This window comes from Girardinichthys multiradiatus, chromosome 5 (genome assembly GCF_021462225.1).
Source record: "Girardinichthys multiradiatus isolate DD_20200921_A chromosome 5, DD_fGirMul_XY1, whole genome shotgun sequence".
Lineage (NCBI taxonomy): Eukaryota > Metazoa > Chordata > Actinopteri > Cyprinodontiformes > Goodeidae > Girardinichthys > Girardinichthys multiradiatus.
The window spans coordinates 27,453,721-27,480,033 of NC_061798.1; the positions used below are offsets into that span (position 1 = coordinate 27,453,721).

At 40.2% G+C, this 26,313-nt stretch overlaps 2 protein-coding genes across 3 annotated transcripts; both read left to right on the top strand.

Annotated features, from left to right (window-relative positions):
* Positions 1–1,158: 1,158 nt before the first annotated feature.
* On the top strand, positions 1,159–15,249 carry notum2 (notum pectinacetylesterase 2). Of its 2 annotated transcripts, none has more exons than XM_047366359.1 (13): positions 1,159–1,231; positions 5,791–5,945; positions 6,062–6,368; positions 6,472–6,524; positions 6,862–6,957; positions 7,055–7,115; positions 9,328–9,440; positions 9,538–9,640; positions 9,978–10,166; positions 10,298–10,395; positions 12,817–12,964; positions 13,045–13,092; positions 14,087–15,249. In XM_047366359.1, exons 3-13 carry the CDS (start codon positions 6,064–6,066, stop codon positions 14,388–14,390), a joined length of 1,518 nt encoding a protein of 505 aa, XP_047222315.1. In that variant the 5' UTR covers positions 1,159–1,231; positions 5,791–5,945; positions 6,062–6,063; the 3' UTR covers positions 14,391–15,249. The 2 variants fall into 2 exon arrangements, with proteins under 2 accessions (XP_047222315.1, XP_047222316.1); XM_047366360.1 differs by having other exon boundaries at positions 5,890–5,945.
* A 1,624-nt stretch (positions 15,250–16,873) lies between these two features.
* rps15a (ribosomal protein S15a) lies at positions 16,874–21,566 on the top strand. The gene is made up of 4 exons (XM_047364457.1): positions 16,874–17,036; positions 17,139–17,218; positions 17,435–17,520; positions 21,436–21,566. Exons 1-4 carry the CDS (start codon positions 16,904–16,906, stop codon positions 21,527–21,529), a joined length of 393 nt encoding a protein of 130 aa, XP_047220413.1. The 5' UTR covers positions 16,874–16,903; the 3' UTR covers positions 21,530–21,566.
* The last annotated feature ends 4,747 nt before the right edge of the window (positions 21,567–26,313 follow it).

Consider the following 26,313-nt stretch of genomic DNA (forward strand, 5'->3'; position numbering starts at 1 on the left):
ACCTTGGAGGCTAGCTGTGAAAAATAACAACACAAGGAGAGGAAGAATGCCTCCTACGTTGCACAAGGGGTCACACTTGTGCCCCATCAGTGTGAAGTTCAGCACATCTCTTGAACCCCTGATCATTTATTTTAAACAGTTTATCAAAAGTAAGGAAGAAAAGGGAACTCCCAAAGTGTTTCAAGTCTGTGTTGTGTTTTCTTGGTATATTTTGTTGTTCAAGTTAAGAGGGACAGTGTTTCACAAGATGAATCACAGGGACCCGGGAACACAAATTCACTTTAGTCCATTGATCTGAAGCGTAGTCTGAAAAGATTATATTATTCTGTCTGTTTCAATATCAAAGAAAAACAAAAAGAGTACTAATGCCTTTTCTCTCTATCAACATTCTGGCGAAACCATGATAGATTTACAGCTACTTCTTTTGTTTTTCAGCCATTTCAGGTATCTGCTAAACAGATTGTTGCATTGATTTCTGGGAAGACAGATGGTGGTTTGCAGGCTTCAGGACAACTGAAGGAATGAAGGATTGTTCAGCTCAGTAGATCAAATTTGCTATAGGCCTTGGCTACATTTATACAGCATGTAGGCGTATAGGCTCATACTAACATTTTTTTAGCAGCTTTGTTTCTCTCTGGCTATAGTTGAAAGTAGATGAAATACCACACGTTGCTTGAAATTGAGACAGAAATACCGTTTTCATCCTGCCAGACTATAATAAAAAATGCGCCTTTTTTATTATCTATTAAATTGGTTATATGAATATTGAGACCCCATCATTTGCAACACTAAGTTGAATTAATAGAGATATGCACCAGGTGTAAATGCAGAGTGTCAATCTGGCTCATTTGTGCTCTCATCAATTTTATCAGTTCTATTTTTACTTCTGTGGTTTATTCAGCTTTTAATCTTTGACCTCCACCACCACCATATTAGCAGCTCCCATGGAGCTTCTGTGCACCCTACCACAGCCTTTGGCCTTCCAAGCGATAATTATTTTCCATGATTGACACTTTGGGATGGTGTGCATTTCATTGATGAGAATTTTAGAGCCCTATGGCTTGTGATCCTTCAGCCATCATTGGTACGTCACCCTAAAGCCATCTAAAAAGGGGGCATGGTTGCAGATCACTTTCCAATAGTCTGTCACTTTCATCACCAGAACCCAACAAAACTAACCAGCCATCCCAGGAGTCCGCAGACACAGACCTGGACAAGGAGGAAGCTGCAGGTAAAGATACCTACATTGCACAAAATCTACTAGACTAGAAATTTAAACCTGACTTTTATAGATCCAATTTACTCTCAGCTGTTAGATCTTGAGCCGTACAGTGAAGATAGCAGCATGGTTATGGTACCCTCAGCAAACAGAACTGTTCTCTTTCAGATGTAAACTGTATTAGCCTAACTAGAGTTATATTTGAGGATAAGGTAAAACCACACAATTACTGTTGAATACTCACATAATTTCCTACTGACCAAATGGAGCAAATTCAAAGTGCAGCATCACGTATAAAAAGGTGTTGGATTTGGATGTGATTTATATAACACCGACGCACAACTAGTGTTGTTTTAAGACACTTTACAAAAAACAAAATGAAATTTATATGAAGAAATATGAGGTCAATCAATCCTGCGATAAATCATACATACAGATTCAAAGTCAATTACATGCACTCCAAATCATTTCTACTTTTAAGACATTGCTACTGATGTTCAGTTTATTATTCCAAATCGGTGATGTTTAACAGAAGTGAGAGACACATAACAACCTGCTTTAACCTGCCTATTTCATCATCTTTCAATTATACAGTAATTTCTTTCCTTCTTTACTTATTCATTCTTGCTGTAATTTCATTTACTTCACTCCAAAGCAGGAAAGTGTGACATCTACCAATTTTAGCTGATTCTAATTTCACATTAAGAACAATAATATTAGAGGATCTAAGAATTATTGGTATTTCAAGTATTTTCTTTTATACTTCCTGCCAGGAGCAGTCATCATTAATAATTTTTTTCAGTGGCAGAGGTAATATCGCATAAGAGTTTCATAAGAGTAGTTGCTTTAAAACATGGTTTTACTATTATTTTACAATGTGATAACAGAACTGACATTTTAGTTTATTAACTTAAATCAGGAATTATGCTCAACCTTCCTGGTGAAAGTCTTTCTCTATTTTGCTCTTTCAAAGCCTAAATGAACTGATTGCCTTGACTTTATTTTAAACACCTGCAGATACTAATATGAGTGGTTATTTTCAGTCTTCTTCATTCAGTAACACCATACACACTGAAGAGTGACGCTGATGGTGCAACCTTTTAAAGGTTGGGTAAGGTACGTTCAATGCTTCGAACAAATTTGTATTTTAGAGTTTCCACGTACGAGTTGTTAATCAATGTTTATCAAGCTGATAGTTGGGTGACATTTCTGTGCATCTCTGGTTGCAATGATTTAACATTCGGAAACGTACTCGTACTTGTACTCGTACTCGTACTTGTCATCTTCCGCTTTATCCGGGACCGGGTCGCGGGGGCAGCAGACTCAGCAGAGACGCCCAGACGTCCCTCTCCCCAGACACCTCCTCCAGCTCCTCCGGGGGGAGCCCAAGGCGTTCCCAGGCCAGCCGAGAGACATAGTCCCTCCAGCATGTCCTGGGCCGTGTCCTGGGCCTCCTCCCGGTGGGACGTGCCTTGAACACCTCCCGAGGAAGGCGTCCAAGAGGCATCCGGTATAGATGCCCGAGCCAACTCGATGTGGAGGAGCAGTGGCTCTACTCCGAGCCCCTCCCGGATGGCCGAGCTCCTCGCCCTATCTCTAAGGGAGTGCCCGGCCACCCTACGGAGGAAGCTCATTTCAGCCGCTTGTATCCGGGATCTCGTTCTTTCGCTCATGACCCAAAGTTCATGGCCATAGGTGAGGGTAGGAACGTAGACCGTCCAATAAATCGAGAGCTTCGCTTTTCGGCTCAGCTCTCTCTTCACCACAACGGACCGGCACAGCGCCCCCATTACTGTGGCAGCCGCACCGATCCGTCTGTCGATCTCCCGCTCCATTCTTCCCCCACTCGTGAACAAGACCCCGAGATACTTAAACTCCTCCACTTGAGGCAGGAGCTCCCCTCCAACCTGAAGAGGACAAGCCACCCTTTTCCGGTCGAGTACCATGGCCTCGGACTTGGAGGAGCTGATCTTCATCCCAACCGCTTCACACTCGGCTGCGAACCGCCCCAGCGCATGCTGTAGGTCTTAGCTAGAGGGGGCCAGCAGGACCACGTCATCTGCAAAAAGAAGAGACGAAATCCATTGGTTCCCAAACCAGACCCCCTCTGGCCCATGGCTGCGCCTAGAAATCCTGTCCATAAAAGTTATGAACAGGACCGGTGACAAAGGGCAGCCCTGCTGGAGTCCAACATGCACCGGGAACAGGTCCGACTTAGTGCCGGCAATGCGAACCAAACTCCTGCTCCGCTTGTACAGAGACCGGATGGCCCCTAGTAAAGGGCCCCCGATTACATACTCCTGGAGCACCCTCCACAGGGCATCACGATCGACACAGTCAAATGCTTTCTCCAGGTCCACAAAACACATATGGACCGGTTGGGCAAACTCCCATGAACCCTCGAGTACCCTGTAGAGGGTATAGAGCTGGTCCAGTGTTTCACGGCCGGGACAAAAACCACACTGCTACTTCTGAAGCCGAGGTTCGACTATCGGCCGGACAGTCCTCTCCAATACCCTGGCGTAGGCCTTACCAGGGAGGCTGAGGAATGTGATCCCCCTGTATTTGGAACACACCCTCCGGTCACCCTTCTTATGAAGGGGGACCACCACCCTGGTCTGCCAGTCCAGGGGCACTGTCCCCGACCTCCATGCAATGTTGAAGAGGTGTGTTAACCATGACAGCCCCACAACATCCAGAGATTTGAGGTACTCAGGGCAGATCTCATCCACCCCCGAAGCCTTGCCACCGTGGAGCTTTTTAACCACCTCGGTGACTTCAGCCTTGGTGATGAAAGAGTCCGACCCCGAGTCCGCAGTCTCTGTTTCCACCAGGGAATGCGTGATAGCAGGCTTGAGGAGATCCTTGAAGTACTCCTTCCAACGCCCGATAATGTCCCCAGTTGAGGTCAGCAGCCTCCCACCCCCACTGTAAACAGTGTTGGCAAAGCACTGCTTCCCCCTCCTGAGGCGCCAGACGGTTTGCCAGAATCGCTTCGAGGCCAACCGGTAGTCCTTCTCCATGGCCTCACCGAACTCCTCCCAGGCCTGAGTTTTTGCCTCTGCCACCGCCCGGGCCACAGCACGCTTGGCCTCACATTACCCGTCAGCCGCCTCAGGAGTCCCACAAGCCAACCACAGCCGATAGGACTCCTTCTTCAGCCCCGAACCCGGTGTCCACCACCGGGTTCGGGGATTGCCACCGTGACAGGCACCGCAGACCTTACGGCCGCAGCTATGGGCAGCAGCATCGACAAATAGATGTGGAGAACATGGTCCACTCAGACTCTACGTCTCCAACATCCCTCGGAATCTGGTCAAAGCTCTCCCGGAGGTGAGAGTTGAATACATCCCTGGCTGAGGGCTCTGCCAGATGTTCCCAGCAGACCCTCACTATGCGCTTGGGCCTGCCAAGTCTGTCCGGCTTTCTCCTCCTCCAGCGGATCCAACTCACCACCAGGTGGTGATCAGTGGACAGCTCAGCCCCTCTCTTCACCCGAGTGTCCAAAACATGCGGCCGAAGGTCTGATGACATGACAACAAAGTCGATCATTGATCTCCTGCCTAGGGTGTCCTGGTGCCAAGTGCATTGATGGACACCCTTATGTTTGAACATGGTGTTCATTATGGACAATCCGTGACTAGCACAGAAGTCCAATAACAAAACACCACTCGGATTCAGATTGGGGAGGCCATTCCTCCCGATCACGCCTCTCCAGGTGTCACTGTCGTTTCCCCCAGCAGAATTATGGAGTCCCCGGGAGGGGCACTATCCAGCACACCCGACAGGGATGCCAAGAAGGCCGGGTACTCCGCACTACCACTCGGCCTTAGGTGGAAATAACAGAGACCTCTCCCCAACCCGAAGTCGCAGGGATGCGACCCTCTCATCCACTGGGGTAAACCCCAACACGAGATGGCTGAGCTGGGGGGCAACAAGCAAACCCACCCAAGCCCGCCGCCTCTCCCCGTGGGCCACTCCAGAGTAGAAGAGAGTCCAGCACCTCTCGAGGAGGGAAACGTTCGGAAATGTTTTGTAGTGAAATGAAGGTTTTGCTGTTTCATAACTTCATATTTATTTTCATGGCACCAAAACACAAGTTTTTTTTCACACTGCTGCAAACTAAAGAAGCAAAAATGGACGATTTGTAGAAGTGCTGCATAAAAGATGAAAAGAAACTAATGTCAGATATGACCAGTGACCACCAGTGACCTCCGGGTCAAATGTGGCGCAAAGAGGGTTGCGTTTATCTTGACCCTGCAGACATTTAGATCTTTAAAAAAAAAACATCTGGCAATTAGAGGGAGAAAGAAGAGGAATAAGGCAAAGAGGGCTCATTTCTAAGCAATAGTCAGCTGGTAAAGTGCTCGGTGGTGGGCGTGTGCAAAGGCTTGAAACATGTTAAGGAGAAATGTTTGTTATCTATTCTCCTTGCCACTGACTGGCCAGTACCTCCCCCCTTGGGCTGTGTCATCAGCAGTTTCTCTCAGGGCTTGGTAAGAGCTTCAGGAGAAAATGGGAGGTGATGAGGTCCAAATAGTAACTATATAAAGCTCATCACTGATTTGTAGGCTTCATCAATACTTGGTCAGGACTCCATCACTACACATGACCGGCATCCTCATTTCACTCCTGGTTAGTGAACTCTGAGCTTCTGACTCCTTCCTCAGCAGCAGCAGCTCCAGTCATCACAGCAACAACTTCCATAGCTGGTACACTTTGAAAGGTACATTCATTTACAGCTATGACAATGCAAAAGAGAGATACATTTTGTTATATGCATTTACAAGAATTAGGATTAATCATTTGCTTTGCATGCCTTTCTTTTTTATATTCTCTAAGACATGAAGATACTTGGCCACATGACCTTCTTCCTTTTGCTTGGTGGTATCTGGGCTCAGAACAACCGTAATGCTAAAGTGAGTGGGAAATCTGCAAAGAGGGGTGGTGGGGCCCAAGCAGGTGACGCTGGCCATTCCAACCCAGCGGCTGATTCTTCTCAAGGGAGCAGCAGAAGTTCTGGGAGGCCAGCTGACTCGAGACAGGACAGTGCTTCTGGAACTCGTGCAGCTGTACAACAGACGGATGAGATGAGGCTGCAGTTTCTCAGGAGCGCCCAGGTGACTTGCAATGACGGATCTGCGGCTGGGTGAGATGGTTTGGATTTCTAACAAATTCTTATTTGTGGAGGCAGGTCTATTCATTGCTGCTTTATCTTTATCTTGTCCCTTTCTGTGTTTGTGCTTCTTTAGGTTTTACCTAAAGGAGTTCAGAGGAAGCCGCAGATGGCTGTTATTTCTGGAAGGCGAGTATTTACTAACTGGTTAAATTGGTCTCCAAAGGTCAGATGCTTTTGGCACGATGCCCCCTTTGGAATTTTGACGGGGATGTCATTTTGTTATGTCATCATCTGCTTTTTTCCTTTTTTGGTTGCTTCCTCTTTTTGGTTGACCAAGGATGGAGGAAATCTATGGAAACTGTTTAAACTGACTTTTTGAGGGCAGCAGATTTCCATATTGTGCCATTTTACTTGCAGAGATGTCTAATTAAATAAAATCTAACCTGGTTCAAGGTGTGTTAATGTTCCTCGGAGGCCTGAGGTCCTCGGAGGTCCCTCTAATATTAGTCTCTTTTATTTTTAGGTGGCTGGTGCTGTTACAGCAAAGAGACCTGTGATTCCAGGTACCAAAATACCCCCCGGCTAATGAGCTCATCAGGGTGGCCCCAAACTAAAAGAGGTTAGTCATCTATCTATATTTTGACATGCATGCTAGACATGGTTATTGTTTTTTTCTTCAGGCAAGAAGTTTATTTAGTGATTGGATATTTTTACAGGGACTGGACTATTGTCGTCTCAAGCAGAAGAAAACCCACACTGGCATAATGCAAACCTTGTGTAAGTACTATGATTAATGTCTGATTTTCCTGACATTTGGATAAGGGAAACCTTTCTCAAATTATTGTGTAGTAGACACTAAAGTGAGATGGACTGTAATTTTTTTAAATTGGCCATGCAATTTGACAATTTGAACTGGGGATGTGGCTGATTCCAAGCAGTACACCAACAGCAAATATAAGGGGTTAGGTTTAGTCAGGGTCGCCTTGATCAGAAACTCAAACTGAAGTATCTGACATCCTTAATTAAAACAAAGGTAAAAATGGTGAAAAACATAAACAAAAGATTTTGAAACAGTGACTTTTTAAATATTGCATACCTTAAAAGTGTGAAGTTTATAATAGCCAAAAAAAGATAACTCTAAATGCAAGCTTTATTGTTAATTGAAAGAACACAGCCTAATTAGTACAGTTGTACAAAAATTGTTGAGTGATCTTTTTTTCTCTTCCCCCACTTGCAAAAATTTTAATAGTTTTCATGTGCAGTGGTTAAAATAAATATTGAGCATGTTTCTGGGTAAATATGTTTCATATGTTGCTATGGACGTAAGATGTACACTACCTAATCCAAACGTACAACATTAGTCCATAAATTAGGTTATGTGTAAAGAGGTGGTATGACACATGAATAAGTATTGATTATTATTGCTGAAATTTATTTAATATTTAGTAGGAAACCCTTTTTGTCAATGACTACTCCAAGACTGGATCCAGCTCTGATGACTGATATGACCATTCAAGCTTTATATTCTTACTCTGTAACCAGTTGAGACTTTCCATGGCTGTGCGCTTGTAGTCATTGTATAGCTCATACATCCAAGTTTTGTCATTATTTTTCTTTTCATCCTTCAATCATGTGAAGTCTACCACAACCAATTCTAAAAAGCCCACCGTAAAACTTCACTGGTACTATGGCTTCATACGGCTACTGTTTTTAGGATGATATGTAATTCAATTTCTGCTTTAAACATGGAGTGTGCAAGAAAACAAGATATACATTTTGGTCTCTTTACAACCAGACTATATTTTTTCATTATTTCACTGACTTGAGTAAATGTTAAACAAGGTTATACAAACTTTATCTTCAGCAGTGGAGTCCTGCATGGTGATTGTGCATACAAGTTATTTTGACTCAGTGCATTAGTGTTATGAATGGAAAAACTTTACCTGATAAATCCAGGTTTTTTAAAGCTCTCTGCGATCGGTCTTTGACTCTTTAACAACTATTCTGATTAGTTGTTTGACTCCTCTGTCAAAAATCTTGCAACAAGCACCTGGTCGTCACTGATATATAGTGAAATTATGTCCTTTCCACTTCCAGATTATGGCTACAGTAGCACTCTGTGGAACGTTCAGAAGTTTAGAAGTACCAATACCTTTGATATGTTTTGCAGCACTAAGGTTGCAAAGGTCTCAAGAGAGCTAATCATGACATGCTTCTTGTGTAGCAACTTGTCAATGAGAAACATTTTTATATGGCAACAATTATGACTAACATAACTGCTGTTAATTTGCACTGATAGGGCAAAGGATTGCTTTCAAAATGCCATTGATTTCAGCTATCTTTCTGGTTTTCTATGCCTTTTTGTCAAATTTTCTTCATTTGTTCAATATTTAGTCCTTGTTACTAACATGTAGTGTAAATTTCATTTTGGTAGGCCCATTAAGAATAGATTCACAGATGTATCCATTTGTTTCACCACTGTATGGGACAGAGATTTAAATACTTTGCTTTGGAAGGTGTTTGTTTGCTGTACGATTGTCTTTGTTGCTCTTGCCCACTTAATATTGCTAGATTTGAAAACCTTTATACACTAAGAGAATTCTACCACTTTAAGTAGTTGATATTGATGTTTACTTACAGGACCTACAATTCACCTTAAAAAGCTGCTTTATAATTACCTTTACCTCATGGGACAAGGCACCAACATATTCTTTCAACATACTGTAATTCCTTCTGTGCAAACGCTTCTTCTCACCACAAAGATTAATCAAATTTGAACTGGTTGTTTTGACGTAACTCTTGTGCTACACATTTTTACCCTAAATTTGTTACAGTATTTTCACATAAATGGAGAGACATTGATTTAATCAGAGCTACAAATCTGCAGACAAGTTCGAGAAGAACATCTAAGATACGCAATGTTCTGTAGGGTGTAAGTTTACAGCCTTCATCTGTAACGTAACAATTGTAATTGCCTCACATATTCCAGATTCATCCCATACTGTTCCAGTGATGTATGGAGCGGCACGGGCCCTACCCCAACCCCTGCTCCAAGAACCAGACAAGGAAAAGACAAAGTCAAAGAAAGAAACACAAATGCAAGTAAGTCTCCTGAGACCTGTACATTTTTTAAAAGATGAGCTATTTTTGTTGTTTGCCATGTTTGCTCTTTGTCATTAATACCTGGCTTTTTTTTCAGCTGAGTATTCTTTCATGGGATCCCTTATTATCCGGGAGGTCATCAAAGATCTCATCCCCAAAGGAATCAAGCAGGCCAAGGTTGTCATGCTGGCTGGCACCAGGTCAGTCTGTTTTATTGCCAGTGTTCTGATGATGACTGCAGGTTTTGAAGTGCCCTGGATGTCCTCCATTCATAACTTTGAACACGAGAAGTCATATTTGAGTGCACCCTCTTGTCAGTGATAACGTTGTTTTTAGTCATATGTGATCCTTGACACAATGTTTATTAAAGGGCCTTGCCCTGTAATGGTGAATGTTCCTCCTTGGTTAGCAGTATGGTTGCTCGGACATTGCCCCCACATCCTAAAATGAGATCCACCATCTAAATAAGAAGCTACTGAAAGAGGTTATCAAACTCAAGGCCAGACAATTAAATTATTTCCCTGGCTCCCTTTGCAGTGCTGGTGCAACAGGTGTTTTGCTCAACATTGAGAGGGTTGCCAGCCAGCTGGAGCAGCTAGGCACTGAGGCTCAGGTGCGAGGTCTGGTGGATTCTGGCTGGTTTCTAGAGAGTAAGCAGCAGCGGTCCCCCAACTGCCCTGAGACTGTTTCCTGCACACCAGAAGATGCTATCAAGATAGGACTTAGGTAAATCCTGAAACACATCTGGCAACCAATAAACTTTCAGAGGCATATTAAACTCCTAAAATGAACACCACAATTAATATTTTTCTCTTAGAATTTTTTTTTGTTTTTTGAAGAGTGTTTTGTTTTCACAGGTTGTGGAATGGTGTTGTTCCGGATAGGTGTCGGCAGCTCTACAGAGGGGAGGAATGGCAGTGCTTCTTTGGTCACAGACTATACTCTACTTTGACCTGTAAGTGTTGACTGGTTCTTGGCATATGCTGTTAAAAGATAAACTGACTCATATGCCCAGAAGGGCGAAATGAATGAACTTATTGTCATGGCCGTACTTAATTGGTGATGTGAAGATGTTGAAATGAAAGTTTATCAACAAAGTTAACCCTTTTTGGTAAGTTGGTAGGATTTCCTGGTACTGTGCCAAACTAGTTCAGGTCTTATTTGACAGACCAGAACTACTTTGTGTCATTTGGCAATTATAAACATGAGTTCACAAATAGCACATGTGGGAATCCCCAAGGCTCCATTCTAGGGTCACTTTTATTCAGTACTGATACGCTCAATAAAGCTCAGATTAAAGAGTAATAAAACATCTCTGACAGTTTGTATGCTGATGACACACAATTTTACGTTTCTGTCACCACATGACCACAGAGCTTTAAAGTCACAAGATCAGTGTGTCCTTCATCAGTGGATGGGTCAAAATTTTCTTCAAAAAAAGCAGAAAATATTGTTTTCCGTCCCTAAAAAATCAAGAGATCAGTGTTCAACAAGACCTGATGAGGTTAAAGATCACAGAGCATCCAAGAAACATACAGCAGGTGTTGTTGTGCACTCATAAGACCTACAGCTTAACATCCACCTAAACGCTATTATTAAATCATTCCACTACTATCTTAAAAACATTGCCAGTATAAACGGTTTCTCATCAAATTAGGAAACTGAAAAACGCATTCATGCTTTTATGTTCAGTATGTTAGATTATAATAATGGTATCTTTACTGGTCTCTGTAAAAGATCAATCAAGCAGCTGCAGCTCATCCAAAACGCTACTGCAAGAGTCCCAACCAACACCAGGAAGATGAATATTAGACCAGGTCGTAAATCACTGCACTGGTTCCCTGTTTGTAAAACTACATATTTTTAATATGTCGGATTGCATCATTTTGAAAAAAAAAATTATAAATCAGACATGACTAAACACTTCCCCAAGACTTGAGCTGCCTTTTTACAAAACATATTTTCACCTACTTGTTTTTTGGATCATTTCTTCTTACTTCTACTTGACTAAAAGTATTTTGAGGTGATTTACTCATTCTTGATTAAACGTTTTGGCTACTCTGCCCATCTCTGTTTAGAGGTTCAGTGGGCACAGTATCTTACGGCTGCTGTTGAAAAGTGCAAAATCTTTGGCATTTTTTCTTATGAAAAACAGAAAAAAAAGAGATAAAAATCCTGAAAAGTGAGTTTCTAAGCAGAATTTCGTAAATTATACACCTTTTAATGGGAGATATTTCACTGAAGCTGAAAGGTATGAAAGCTGTGAAAAGTTGTGACAGTTTTGTATAAATGAAGGGTGTGGAGATATCAAAGTGTTCAGCCGAGGAATTTGTGCTAGCGTTGGCATGAGCATTGGTATTTGGCATTGGCTGGTAACATGTTTGTCTTGTGAGTCTGTGTGTCTTTGAGTCTGGGTAGGGTTTCAAGCCAAAATGTCTATCCACGGTCACCTAATTCAGCAGGAACAACGGCATATGTTAGTTTAGATTATTTACTAGTGGCTGATTTTAACTGTCAGGATTTTTGTAAAGGTTTTTCCTTTCCTCTGATTTCTCTTTAAGAACTATAACTAACAACATAAAAAATCATTTTCTAGCCTTCCTGTACTGAGAGGATCATTCATTGTTTACATTAGGAGCAGAGGTGGCAGAATGTCACCCGTGTTAGAGAGTAGTCAAAGTAAAACAGGAATTTACTATTATTTTAAAATAAAGACAAAATGATATGAACTGATATTTTAAGATGTCCTTAGCAGATTGTGTTAGTTGACATTTGTAAAAGGCATCTGGCATTTCCAAATCCAGCGTGTTTCATGACAGACAGAGCTTGAAAGCTCAAAATGATAAATAAGATCAACTTGCTGTGGGTTGTTCAGTCTTCCTGTTATCTGCTGTGTGGCTCCCTCTCTTTCTCTCTCCCTTGCATCTTGAATGAACTGCATAAATGTCTTGACATGTAAAAATATTGTTTAAAATATTTTCTTACATCTTTTGCACTTTTCTTTTTAAAATGTAACTGATACTTACTATAGCTAACTTTGTTTCTTCTTCAGGCAAAAGCAACTACCACACCAAAGAGATTTGTTGTTAGCGCCACTTGTTTGCCCTTACATTCACTGAGTGAAAATGTTTTTCTTTTCTGTCAAGGCCAGTAAATCTGAAAACTGGTCAATTTTTGCTCACCATCTAATTTATAAATGCATTATGCATATTGTTATATTGTGTACAATTCCTAACATCATGCAAGGAACATTTATAGTCATATCCCAGCGCTCTTTTTGATTTAAAATCCAGTATGCCTCTTACTTTTCAAAAAGAAAATATGAGTGACAAAAGTCCACACTTAACTCTTCCTGAATTCTTTGTTCTTTCTATAGCTCCCCTCTTCATTGTGCAGTGGCTGTTTGACGAGGAGCAGCTCAGAGTGGAAAACATCTACATGGGAGGTCAGAGTCTGTCTGAGGAACAGTGGCAATACATCCAGAATCTGGGCTTGGAGATCAAAAGCTCCCTGAGAGATGTGACGTAGGGTTTGAAACAACACACTCCAGTTTGAAAATGAAATAGTTACTGAAAATTAATTTTCTTAATTTTTTTTTGTTCAGAGCGGTATTTGCTGCATCCTGCCTCTCACACACAGTCATCACCAAAAGGTAAGAATGGACATTTGATTTTATTTATGCTGATATTTTAACTTTGTTAGCATTTAAAGGCAAGTGGTCTCTGTATTGCATATTTTCATCATCCAGTGGAGATGGGCCACTTTTGTTTTATATTTTCCATAAAGTTTTGTGCCTTTTTAACACAATTCTTGTGTTGCATGAACAAGTGAGTTCAGTCTGTGTTATCAAGGGGGCAAGGAGTAAATGTCAAGGGTCATTGTACATTGACAACGTAGGTAGAGCAACACAAAGTATTGCATGACTGTGAAGTGGAAGGAATGTGATATGTGGTTTACAGTTGTTTACAAATGGTAATCTCAAAAGTGTGCTGTACATTTGTCTTCAGCCCCTCTGAGTTAATAGCTTGTCCAACTACTTTCAACTGCAATTTCAGCTGCTGGTCTTTTGGGGACATTCTTCAAATGCCATGATTAAAGTTTTTGGTCATTCTTCTTTGCAAAATAGCTCAAGTTCAGTCAGCTTGGATGGAGAGCATCTGTGAACAGCAGTTTTCAAGTCTTCCCAACCTCTGAGGCCTTCAGAGAACAGCTGTATTTATACTGAGATTGAATGTTTCTATGTACTAGTTAGGTGAATTCAGAAGCCAACTTGTTGTTCGAGAGAATATTCGGGGGTATCATACTAAATGATGCCTTCCACACTTTTCAGATGTGTTTGTAAAAAAATTAAAAAAACATGTATCCTTTTTTTTCCACTTTATTATGCACTATGTTGAGTTGCTCTACCACATAAAAGATCTCAATAAAATGTTTTGAACTTCATAGTTAGAACGTGAATATGTTTCAGGAGTATAAACACATTTGCAAGGTACTGTGTACTTTTCAAGCATTTAAAGCTAGTTAAAAACCTTGTAATCGGACCATGGCTGTGACATCTGCTCCACTTGTTTTGGTTTACTTTCTTAAATTTCTCTCATGCCTGTTTATTTGTTTATCATTCACAACTTCTACATCTCTTCCTGCAGCACCTGGCTGAGTTTCCAAGTTAAAGGCACATCTCTGCCACGGGCCCTCCACTGCTGGGACAGAAGTCTGGAAGCGATTCGAAACAACAGAACACCAGCTAAAGGATGTCCTTTCCACCTGGTGGACACCTGCCAGTGGCCGCAATGTAACCCCACCTGTCCAGCTTTGGTGGACCAGGCCACCCAGCAGCAGCTTACTTTGCTCCAGATGCTGGTTGCCATGGGCCTTGACCCACAAAAGCTTGGCTTGGATCCCGAGAGAGAAGCAGATTCTCTGGCCAGCATGGTCAGAAATGGTGGCTAGGTGGAAAATTCAAGAGGAAGCAAAGGCAAAGGAAAATTCAATGGAAAAGAAAAGTGCTTAAATTTTAATGTAACCGTAGAAATCCTTTTAGAAATCTGGTTACGATGCGTTGTCCTGTTCAGCATTCCATAATGCTCCACATCTGTGACTCGGCTGGTTTGGTATGTTGCAGCATCTGGGTTTGTGTTTACTGCGCCCTCTACTGTTCATAAGAGGGAAGAGCTTAGAATTAGAGGTATTTCAGCTATCCTGGTCACTGAGTTTTGACCTTTTCCAGATGTCAGGACATAAGCTAAAACACACTTTCATCCTAATCACTCTAACATCCAACACCAGAGAACAGGCATGTTAGTAGAGGCACAGATATATGTAAAATATATACAGCTTCAAGAGGTCTAAAACAAAAATAAATGTTATAGCATATAATCCAGAAAACTGTTCATACACACACAAATAAAAAACAGCCGTAATATGTGGTTTGTTTAGTTTTATTTTTACCAGCTAATGCTTTACTAACTTATTTTAAAAAAACATAAATATAGTAGTATGAGTTATTGATGTGTTTTCTTTATCACTGCTCTACCATATTTAATCATTCAGTTTGTTCTAATCTGTGAGGTAAAATGGAAATATCAAACATGCTGATGCTCTGGTCATTCACTGCTCAGTTGTTATCTCTTATACCTGCTGTCATGCAAATTACCAGCTATTACCATTTCTGTCATTAATTCTTGTCATGCATACTCTGTAATCTTGCTCCTATAATGTTTTCATTCTTAGATATATTATTTCCAAGTCACTATGTTAGTAAAGTCAACTGATGTACATGTTAAAACATAAAATAAAATTTTGAATCCTGGCAATGTGAACATATACTCTGTTTGTTCTCTATCTTGACACCATTACAGGATCGCAGCATCTGGAAAGGAAATGCAAGATGTAAATAATGGTTGAACAGAAAAATTAAAATTACTTAATTTATCATGTTCAAGGATAAGAATGGGCCACATTTACTTTCCTGGACGGCCACATTAACTGACTAAGTAATCCAAGGACAGCACTATACTATTTCAACTCAACAAATAATTACAAGCTGAACACTGACATTAATGCAATTTTTATTTTATGCTTTTTACAACGTGTTTAAATAATTTTTTTTTCCAGAAGGGAATTATTGCACACGTGTACAGTGGCTTTAAGTATTTTTATCCTGACTGGATAGCAAGTCTAAAGCAATTAATACCCTCCAAAAAACTCCAAATCCCAGCCACAATCTTATTCTAGAAAACCTCCTTTTGAAATATGTTGCAAAATTAAGCGTCGTCCTTACATCCAACACAATTCAACACAATCATTAAATCCACACAATTCTTTTTATTTCTTTTGGTTATATTAATGATTTTGGTCCAGCTAAAAGCATCGTAACCGATGGGTAAGCAATATTTCCATTAGTCCTCTCGCCCCTTAGAGGGCGCTGCCTTGAAAATAAGAAATGTTCCTGAAATGAACTGATGCATTTAATTTCGGATATTGATTAAAATGTGAAATATCTTCGGTGTCTTATTTGAAACACACGACTTCTAAATTATTTAGGTAGGAAAAATGCAGTAATTTCGTAGTGTTTAGGGTCATCACCTCTTTACAAAGTCTTGAATTTCTTTCCCATAATGCATCACCGTTTCTTTCTACTTCCTCTTTCCGCCATATTGCAGAACCGGTAAGATGTCTTTTTACGCACTCGGCTACAATCTTTAATGAATCTAACCCATCTGTGTGATAGATATTCACTAAACCTTCTCTTTTTATTGTGAAAGCACACCGACGCAATTTGGGAAGATTATCGATTATGTTAATAAAGAATAAATTGGACATTTATTCTGTTAAAATTCCCCCTCTGTTCGGCCCTGGTACTCGGTGCGTTCAACCCTCCCAGATAGCCATTAGTGTTTAAATTAGTGTGGGGGTTCCTGTTTTAATGTCCGGAAAAACTTTTGTACTCACCATAAACGCCGTTTTGTGGCACGCTTCATGTGCTGTTGGCACTTTTGTCGAAGTTATTTGTCAGGAATGTTTACCGGTTAGTGAAGAAGGTTAAGGTAGCTAGCATCTCTGGGTGCTCACGGCGGACCATGCTTGGTCGGAAAGCTTCGCTTTACCCTAAGCTTCCATAATAAGAATATTTACTGTCAGTGTTTGACCGTGATGTGCCGGAATAATTTGTCTAAAATAGTTGGTAGATGTTGGAAAATCTTTTCTGTGGTGTTTGATGACGAGCTGCTGCTGTTAAGCTTGTACTATAGAGGGCTACAGGTCTTTCTGTCTAAAGAAAATGGTCATTAAAATAGTCATATATGTACCCAGCAAGTGAATATTTGCTTAAATGACTCGTGTTCAGTGAGACCTTTGCTTTTAATATAAACATTACACACAATTTCTCCTGTGGACTTTTAAGATACTACTGCTGCCCACAACTTTTATATGTCTGGTGTTTCTTGCTTGTGTCCGCAGGCATCATGGTGCGCATGAACGTTCTCGCAGATGCTCTGAAAAGCATCAACAATGCCGAGAAGCGTGGGAAACGCCAGGTCCTCATCAGGCCCTGCTCCAAGGTTATTGTGCGCTTCCTAACCGTCATGATGAAGCACGGTGAGTGGGAAACGTTGCATGCATGTGTGGAGAAATGATGAGGTGCTTGAGTATGAATGTGAATTGAGTTATACCTGATTGTTTTTTTGCTGAAACCTCCAGGTTACATTGGTGAGTTTGAGATCATTGACGACCACAGAGCCGGAAAAATCGTAGTGAATCTCACAGGCAGGCTGAACAAGGTAAATTTATTCTTTGTCTGCAGATTACTTTGGTACAAAATTTTGACTAGATGAAAAAAAATAATATATGGCTTCTATAAGTATTTGTCAAGGTGTGTTTGTATTAGCCTTTAGTCTATATTAAAATTAGACAAAGGTAAAACCTTTGCCATGTTGTATGGTTTGTTTATTGTGGAGTACAAGCAGGTGATTTTTCTCTCTCTCTCCCTCTTCTAGTGTGGTGTGATTAGTCCACGTTTTGATCTTCAGCTCAAGGACCTGGAGAAGTGGCAGAACAACCTGCTGCCTTCAAGACAGTTTGGGTGAGAATCCTTCAGTGACGTGCTCTTCAGACATTAGGGGGGAAAAAACATGCTTTTAAAATCCGACGTTTTGGTTGGATGAACTTGGTTTGGTAATTTTTCTTTGATTTAGTTTTTAAGATGAGCAAACTTGTATGATTCCCGATCCGTGTGGTTGTTTTAAACAGTTGTGTTGAAGTCTCTGTACTGAATACAATGATTTTACTGTCCCAGTTAATGAGAGGTTAAACTTATGTGACTAACGCTAATCTGATTGACCCATTGAATCTTTTAGAAATCTAGTGTCTCTGTTTGAAACAGGGCTTAACTTTGAATAAATAGGATCCTTGGACATGGGGCTGCAAAATGTCAAATATATCAGCACATATTTATTTATTTTTCTCTTCAAGCAATTGCTTGTTTATTATTATATTGCAAATACCACGAGCTCACACATTACAGGTTGATTTATTTAGCCTGTTGGTTGGTGTCTAAACACAGTAGGTGCTCACAGATGATGGTGCCAAAGATGCTGAAGGTTGAAAGCATCGTTGTGACAGATGAGTGGATTGTGGAGTTCAGTAAAATGTGGATGCTTGGAAACTGATATTGCCATCATATTCAGCTATTGTGTGATCTGATCTTGTGCAGCCTTATTTGGGTTCAGTTATGTCTAATTAGTTTTATTAATGTGTTGACCCATTGAGCTAATCTCTACTCGATGCTTTCTTTTTTCTCTTGGCCAGCATACTAAACAACATCTCTGTAGGATGAGTGTCATGGTTAAATGTTTAAATGTTTGCAGTAAAAAATTTAATTTGTGCAAATGTGGACATAAAAGTCTTTGGGAAATTGTTTTTATTCACAACAAAGTTGCCTCTGGCTGATCTGATAAAAGTGAATCTGAAAGGGACCTCTTGCAGGAATTACTCCTTTTTAATGGCGTCACATCTTTGGCCTGATAAACTGTTCACCGGTTAGGTGAATAAATGTTTTTTGTGACTTATCTGTCTCTTAGAATCTGTTGGCAGTGTTTAACTCATTTAGCTGTAAAGAAAGAGGATCAAACAGTGTTGTTAGTCCTCTGAACAACATTTGGTTTTATGCCTTAATGGTGGGGATGCTTGATGTTTGAACCTAATTTGACATCAAAAAGCATAATGAATGTCAGTCAAATAACTTGATTAACAACTAATTATATAGTTAAAGGTTGATCGGTGCGGCTGCCGTAGTAATGGGGTCGCTGTGCCGGTCCGTTGTGGTGAAGAGAGAGCTGAGCCGAAAAGCAAAGCTCTCGATTTATCGGTCGGTCTACGTTCCTACCCTCACCTATGGCCATGAACTTTGGGTCATGACTGAAAGAATGAGATCCTGGATACAAGCGGCTGAAATGAGCTTCCTCCGTAGGGTGGCCGGGCACTCCCTTAGAGATAGGGTGAGGAGGTCGGCCATCCGGGAGGAGCTCGGAGTAGAGCCGCTGCTCCTCCACATCAAGAGGAGCCAGTTGAGGTGGCTCGGGCATCTATACCGGATGCCTCCTGGACGCCTTCCTCGGGAGGTGTTCCAGGCACGTCCCACCGGGAGGACGCCTTAGGCTCCTTGCTGGAGGAGGTGTCTGGGGAGAGGGACGTCTGGGCGTCTCTGCTGAGTCTGCTGCCCCCGCGACCCGGTCCCGGATAAGCGGAAGACGACGAGTACGAGAAGGTTGTTTCTGATACACCTGACACTGAATAGAAATTTTGGTGCTGCTTGGCCACAGAAATCTAATTCAAGCTGAAAATGGTTCACAGTCTGATGCATTTAACAGTTATGTTAGGTGTGTGCAAAAATAATACATTTTTTTTTTTTTTACTAACAAAGTCAAATGTTATGGATTTGACTACTTTCACAGCTGCTTGGCGAGTCTCCGAAGGAACCAAAGCATAAATATTGTATAAATGTAGAGAACCGACAGATAAAAATGGTGCTTTCTCACATTCTGAATCTTTTAAAACATGTACTGACTAAAATGATCAGATATGATTTAAATGATACTTTGCATTTGGTGTTGGATCATTTTATAGCTATAGATGTTTGTAGGAAAGATTTGAAATGTGCTAGATTGTAAAAGTAATAAGCTAAAGGGTGCAGAGGTCAGCTTTCTGAATATTTCCACACAGCTAACCCAAAGTCAATCATTCTCATCTATTCTTTTTTTTTTTTAAATGTATGTTTTAACAGACTGCGCAACAGCAACACAGGTCTTCACATTCGTGGATTGTCTTTGAAACATCTGAAATATTCAGAAAAAACTTGTTTTATGAGCTGCTGGCTTCAGTTTAACCTGAACTGAACACAAACAGCAACACAGAATCTGAATCAGTGTTTTGCTGAGAGGTGTACTTTAATTTGGTGCCTATTCAGTGTCCTGAATAACAAGGTTGTATCTGTGAAGGAGCAAAGAGACCGTGTCACATTGCTGGTGGAGAAAAAGCTGCTGGATAGTAGGTTTTATCAAGGATTTGTGGAGGAATCTTTAATGTCAGACGTCTCAGGTTGACCGCTTGGATTTTCTAGGGTTCATGTTTTATACTGTGTGAAATTTTAAAGACAGTTTTTCAGCTGTCTAGACATGATGCAACAAAAACTGCAAAATGTGTAACTGTCTAGGCACTTTTTTACTCAACAATAAAATCTTTGTTCCACAGAGGAAAATGTTGTTCTAAACATTGCGATCGACCCACATTTATCTGACTTTCTTTTACCATGGCACAATGTACCTGCTGCTCTCAGTCAGCCATTAAAAATATACATCAGGTTGTGGGCATTAACCGCAGTTGGGAGTCCACCCAGCTGGCCAAATGTAGTAGAAATATGTGGAGAGTACACATGACGGATGAAATACTGATTTTTGCAGTTGTGGTATTTCACACTGATATACTGATACCTGTTGCTGTTCCATATATTGTACAGCTCTTATTTTAGACGTGTTTAAATGAACAAACTATTTTGGAAGCCTTTGCTGTTCAGTGGTTTAAACCGTATATGTTTAATGGGGGGCGGCTGCGGGGATCAGCAGTTATCTGAAGAACAACTTTTTTAGTTGACTTTCATTTTTTTTGTTTTTTCAGCATTTGGTGTTTTACAATGTGATCCTATTTGTTTACCTATGACGCAACTAATCTGTTGACCGAATCGAACTTCAATAGTTTAATAGAAAAGTATTTCTAGTTTATGAATTTGTACTTTAACTTTTTTTATGGTGTGTGAGAATTGCTTGAAACTTTGTACGTGCCACAGTTCTTGTTCAGAGAGGCTTTTCTGACCCACTTGTTTGGGCCAGCTTTAATGTTCATTATCAGAGTTCCTATGTTGTTGTGAGAAATCTAGAAAAGTATTGATTTTCCTTTTATGAATCTCCAGGTCCAGATATCATCCTGACATTTCTTTCTTCTAGTTTATTTAGGACAAATGATTTGACCCATTTGTACTTTGATTCATGGCTTGCTCACTGAATGGAGATTTATAAAAAAATTCAAAATATGGCTATTTTCCCCCCTTTCTGACCCCTTGGCAACTTTGAATTTAGGTTGAACTTAATCTGCGCTTCATAAACTAAGTCTGGGTAAAATTCTGAACAGAACCTCAGTTTATATTTTAATAGGGAGCAAAAAATCAGAGTACCAAAGTTCAGAAACAGTTTCTGAAGGATCTGCCTTTAATGTAGAATAGAGTGGTCCAAGAATTTGTATGAATTATTTGAATTTGCATTACGTTGCAGCTAAGCCTGCTTTGCTGCGAACCTGGGGCACCACTGTTAACTTATTTGTTAACCGAAACTGCCGTTTTTATTTTGAACCATATGTAACAGACACAGATGTATCATTGTGTTTTCATGGTGAACTACATTGAGTGTTGATTTGACATGTTTATGAACTCTGTCTTTCTTCTCCACAGATACATTGTGCTGACCACCTCAGCTGGCATCATGGACCACGAAGAGGCCAGACGGAAACACACAGGAGGCAAAATCCTTGGATTCTTTTTCTAAAATGTAAAGAACCACAAATAAAAACAACCAAGAGAAAGCTAGTTGTTTGTTGTGCCTTATTGCAAGTATTTAAAAGTGCAGATTAACAGCGTTGTAAAATCACTGCTGTGGGATCTTTACGCTGCGAAGGTTTTAATTGTTGCAAAAAAAGGGGGAAAAACTACTGATTGTAAAGTTAAACATTTTAAATAAAAGCCTATGGTTTTCCGGTTAGTAACTTAATTTAATTATTGCACAGCTCAACAGTTTTAGTGGAGGGTGTCCAAAGCATGAGGCTCTCATGCAAGAAGAAAACTAAAAGTGGCTGAATTTTGTGACTGGGCCGAACACAATAGAGGGTCCCATCAATAAACACTATAATCTTAACCGTGTGTAGACCGAACATTTGTTTTTGTAGCTTTTCTTCCCCCTAGTGGCTATTAAAAGCTGTTGCCTCTTCCCTACTCCGTTAATCGCTTGTAAAAACAGTCTGCTCTGCAATCATCTCACTACTGTGACCTTTTCTGCAGTCCTCAGTGTATTTTGTCTTCTCCCCAACCTCTTGTAGTCTGGTTACCGACCTTGCATTAGGCTGAGAGGGGGAACAGTAACAGCCTGCTAATGTAACAGTTCTGTCCAAATACTCCGGTGCTAAAAGCTCACAAACAGATGGCCTCCCCAGTGGGTTTACAGCACTTAAGAGCTCCCTTGTAAAGGAGAAAAAACAACTTGTGTACTTCTGTTTGGTAAAGGTTTGGGATAATAAGCTCAGAGTGATTTAAAGCTCCATCAGTGAGCCTAAAGGGACGAAAGCGTGTGGGTTCAGGTTCTGGTGAAGCATGGGGTTTAAGCAGTTTGAATTATTTGTACAGATGCTGGAAAAAGTAAAAAGATGTTTCACTATAGTGCGACTTAAGGTCAAAATCAGTTTATTGAGTCTACTTTTAACATTTTGATTAAAAGTGCCTATGCTTTAAAAAAAAAAAAAGCCCCTTGTGAAGAGTGCTGGTTGCCAGAAATAAAACTGCTCCCCACTGAGAACTTCAAGCGTTCCACTTCAAAATCTTAAGTTTGAGCTTTACTGATATTAGCGAACCCTTTTAATAAAATGAATCTAAAGTACTCTTGCTCATTTTAAAGATAATTTACATGAAAGCAAGTGCCAGATGAAAGGATCTTGGCAAAATATAGAGGTCCAAAGAAGTTCTGGTGCCACTGGTATTAATGGGTACATTTGATTTATTTTAAGCTGCTTTTTGCTAATCAAAATCTAATTAGTTTCCTCTACTACCTACAGGACCTAAATGAATGCTTTGTGTTTTATAAAGGTTTTCTTTTGTGCTGTTTCTGTACACCGAAGAAATTGGATGTTAGCATTTTGATTTAAGTTCATTTATTAAAAGCCAATTCACAACAAATGCTAACTGTTCACTTCAGAATCCAATCTTTGGTTGGCATTTATAGTCCAGTCATAGATTCACATCCAGTTACATGCAGCTGAATTCAACCCAAATTATTCAATAGTCAAATTTCTCTAATATTATTCCAATTGATAGATCCCTTATCCTGATGTAGCATGGGCTGACAGTGTAGCAACATAGCTAAGCACACGGCCAGGAGTACTTTCAGTGAGACAGAAAAAGAAATACAGTTAATGGAAGCAATTGCTGTCAGTGGCTTCATCTAGAAAAAGAGGCGCAGCTAAACAGACACCCAGGGTCAGGCGTTCTCTGGAACAACTTAGTGCGGTTAAAAGTAAAAGCTCCAACAATGACTGTCATGGAAAGGCAAGGCGAGTGAAGTATTTTGGTTCATCACACCTTCATTTATTTTTACATTTTACCCATCAATATTTTAGTTTTTGACTTACTGACTGAATATAAATTCATTCAAAAATGGGCAACTTCACAACTTTTTCATCTTAACAATTTTTAAAAACAGGCAGAGCTGGGCACTAACACTTTGCTTTTTATCTTTACAAACAGAATTAATGTACCAAAGTTCACAAACTGTGATTTAAAGAGTCTGCATTTAGGGAAGAATTCCTAGGTCATTATTATTATTATGATAAGAGTTATAGATTTTGAAACAGCTGATCTAAATGAGTCCAGATGCCAAAAAAGCTGTGAAATGACCCTTTACTACTGAAAATGGGAATCACATTTCTACATTGTTGTTTCATGATTTGTGGAATCTACAGTTAAGACCTGTTATTCAAGGCATTTAATGGTAATATTTTGTAATCAAATGTCCAGAATGTTATAAAACCTACTGAAAATCTACAAAATTGAGTCTGAAAAAGTATAAAACCCTGGAATACAGAAAAAAAAACTCCAGTACTCTGGGTTTCTGCTGCAGAGACAGAAGGTTTGAAGACAATATGTCACTGTGCATCTGGAGACTGGGGTCCACAGCCCGGCAGCCTCCAGCAGGTCGTCGTCTGTCTTCACCATATGTCAGCATAAATGGCCCTAAGGTTTTGGAGCTCTGCTGCTGAGAAGGAGATGTGGAGCTCTCCAAGTAATTCAAATACATTAATGCTAAAACAGGGTTGCTGTTTGATCAGTTTTAATAGAGGCAAAGTTAGTGAAATCAAAGCTCAATTGTGTACTGATTATTCTTTGTTGAATGAAGGAAAATTAATTTAAAAACAACACAGGTTTACATTATCATTAAAGAGTTTATCTTGGTCCTTGGTCTGTTGTCTAGCTTGTCCTTTTAGGTCATTTATGGTAGCTGTGTGTGTAGAGCAGGGCTGCCGAAACAGTTTACCTTGGGTTAGCTTTGCATCAAAGAAATTTAATACCCAAAATATATTAAATGTGCAGAGCCCAAAATCATCTATACCGCTGAGAGATTCAGTTTTATATCGTTTATTTTCATCTTACCAACATATTTTTTCTGTCTGGAGAAACTGGAGGGAGCTAAAGATTAGAGTTATGGCAAAGAGGCCTTCCAACCTGAAAGAGTTGGAGCTCATCACCAAAATGAATGACCAAAATACAAGTGGAAACATGCAAAAAGCTGTTCAGAAATTATTAGATGGGTTTGACTGCTGTCAATTATTGCAGCCACCCATCCAAAAGAATCTACACATCCTGCTTGAGAAGGTCATCTAATGGACTCAAGGACTTCTTGTCAGAGTACTTCCAGGTAAGAACAGGAAACTGTTTTTTTTTAGCTCAACATGGTGGAGAAACAGTTTTTTGACCTTCACGATTCTGAATGCAAGGTGGATAACTGCTAACTTATAAGTTATTAAACTTATCATTTAATCTTTACCAAAGAACAGAAACATTTCTTAATACTTACTGCATTATTACTGGTGTAGAAACAGAAATGCACCATGAAGAATTCAAAAAGTAGTAATTTTCCTGTTAATTAATATTCTGCAGACATTTTATTTTCCCTTTAAGTAATCCTCTTAGTGTCCAGGGCTGAAAAATGAGAAAGCTGAGAAGTGATGTTTTCTCCTAGTGGTCTCCTTCACTGTGATGCTGAAATTCTTGGTAAGAAGAAAGCCTCGCAGTGGAGGCTGAACTCTAAATGAAACATCATAACATCCATATCCAGAACAAACTACGAGATGCTGAATGTCAGTGTAGAAAAATATTTCGCTTGTTTTTACATCAGCTTTCACAGACGCCCGAGTAGGTCTTTGGGTAATAGATGACGTCAGGATGTCCAATTCCCATCAGCTTGCTTGGAGTTTTCTGTTTCTTAGCTGAACACTTGAGGGCAGTAGAAATACACCTTCAGGTTCTCATGCTGCTTTTTGACCAGGCTGGTTGGCAAGCAACTGGAGTAATTAAGATCATCTAAAGATAGGCAAATAAATCCTGAATCTGCAATAAAAGTATGAATCAGTGATTTGGTCAGAATTGTTTCCTGCTGTCATATATCACAAAGTGAAACCAGAAAACAAAAAGATAATTAGAAAACTAAAATAGGATGTAAATTAGGTATATTTTCTGCTCAGTTAAATTATATGTTTAATACAGCTTTTAATTAAATCAAGATTAAATGGGTGAAAGATCATTTTGATATTAAATTAGATAATTTAACTGAAGAAATTATATATTTCAATTATAGCTGTTTTTTTTAAAAAATAGATTTAACTTTCAATCTCTGTAAGGGAAAAATCCAATTTTTAATAATAAAAAAAATGGGTTGAGGCAGGATTTAACACCAAGAATAGACAATACTCTTTCCATCTGAGCAAACAACATAAAAAGTGATTTTCTGTTTTTTAATATGGCACACTCTGAAGTGACGGTGCCTCTGCAGCAACACAGAAACATCGTGTTTATGCTTCCTTGCATGAGATCATGTTGTGTATTCTGCTTCTTCTCCCTGCCGAGTGATTTATTCCACCACCCAAGACATTTCTGACAGATGTATCTGAGAGGGCCTGAAGAAAACCCGGGAATAAGCGGTGACCAGCAGAGAGGGAGATAGGAAAATGTACAATTTGTGGGGATAGAGTGGACTGTTTCAAGGTTCAGTCTGAATTCATGCATTTTAAGGTACAATCGAGGAGCTGGGTGTTGTCATTTGGTCCTTTCGCTGATACACTTATCTAATGTTTTTCCCTCTCTTTCCCTATCTCTGTCTGTGCACCTTATTTACTATAGTCCAAACCGGTGGGGTGAATGTGTGTGTTGATGTATTCATAATGTGGAGGAGTCTGGTGTGCATATGACGAATGAGATAGTTAGGAAGCAGAGAATTTATGGTTGTGAATGTGGCAATCCATTCTGCCCTGCAGTCCCTCGCTGTCCTCAAGGGCATCACGCTTCTCTGGG

Bases quoted from the DNA above. Each gene is read 5' to 3' on its own strand.
- notum2 (XM_047366359.1), top strand. From the start codon at position 6,064: ATGAAGATACTTGGCCACATGACCTTCTTCCTTTTGCTTGGTGGTATC. The intron at 6,369-6,471 runs GTGAGATGGTTT...GTGCTTCTTTAG, and splicing joins AATGACGGATCTGCGGCTGG to GTTTTACCTAAAGGAGTTCA. The intron at 10,396-12,816 runs GTAAGTGTTGAC...TTCTTTCTATAG, and splicing joins ACTATACTCTACTTTGACCT to CTCCCCTCTTCATTGTGCAG.
- rps15a (XM_047364457.1), top strand. From the start codon at position 16,904: ATGGTGCGCATGAACGTTCTCGCAGATGCTCTGAAAAGCATCAACAAT. The intron at 17,219-17,434 runs GTAAATTTATTC...TCCCTCTTCTAG, and splicing joins TCACAGGCAGGCTGAACAAG to TGTGGTGTGATTAGTCCACG. The intron at 17,521-21,435 runs GTGAGAATCCTT...TCTTCTCCACAG, and splicing joins CTGCCTTCAAGACAGTTTGG to ATACATTGTGCTGACCACCT.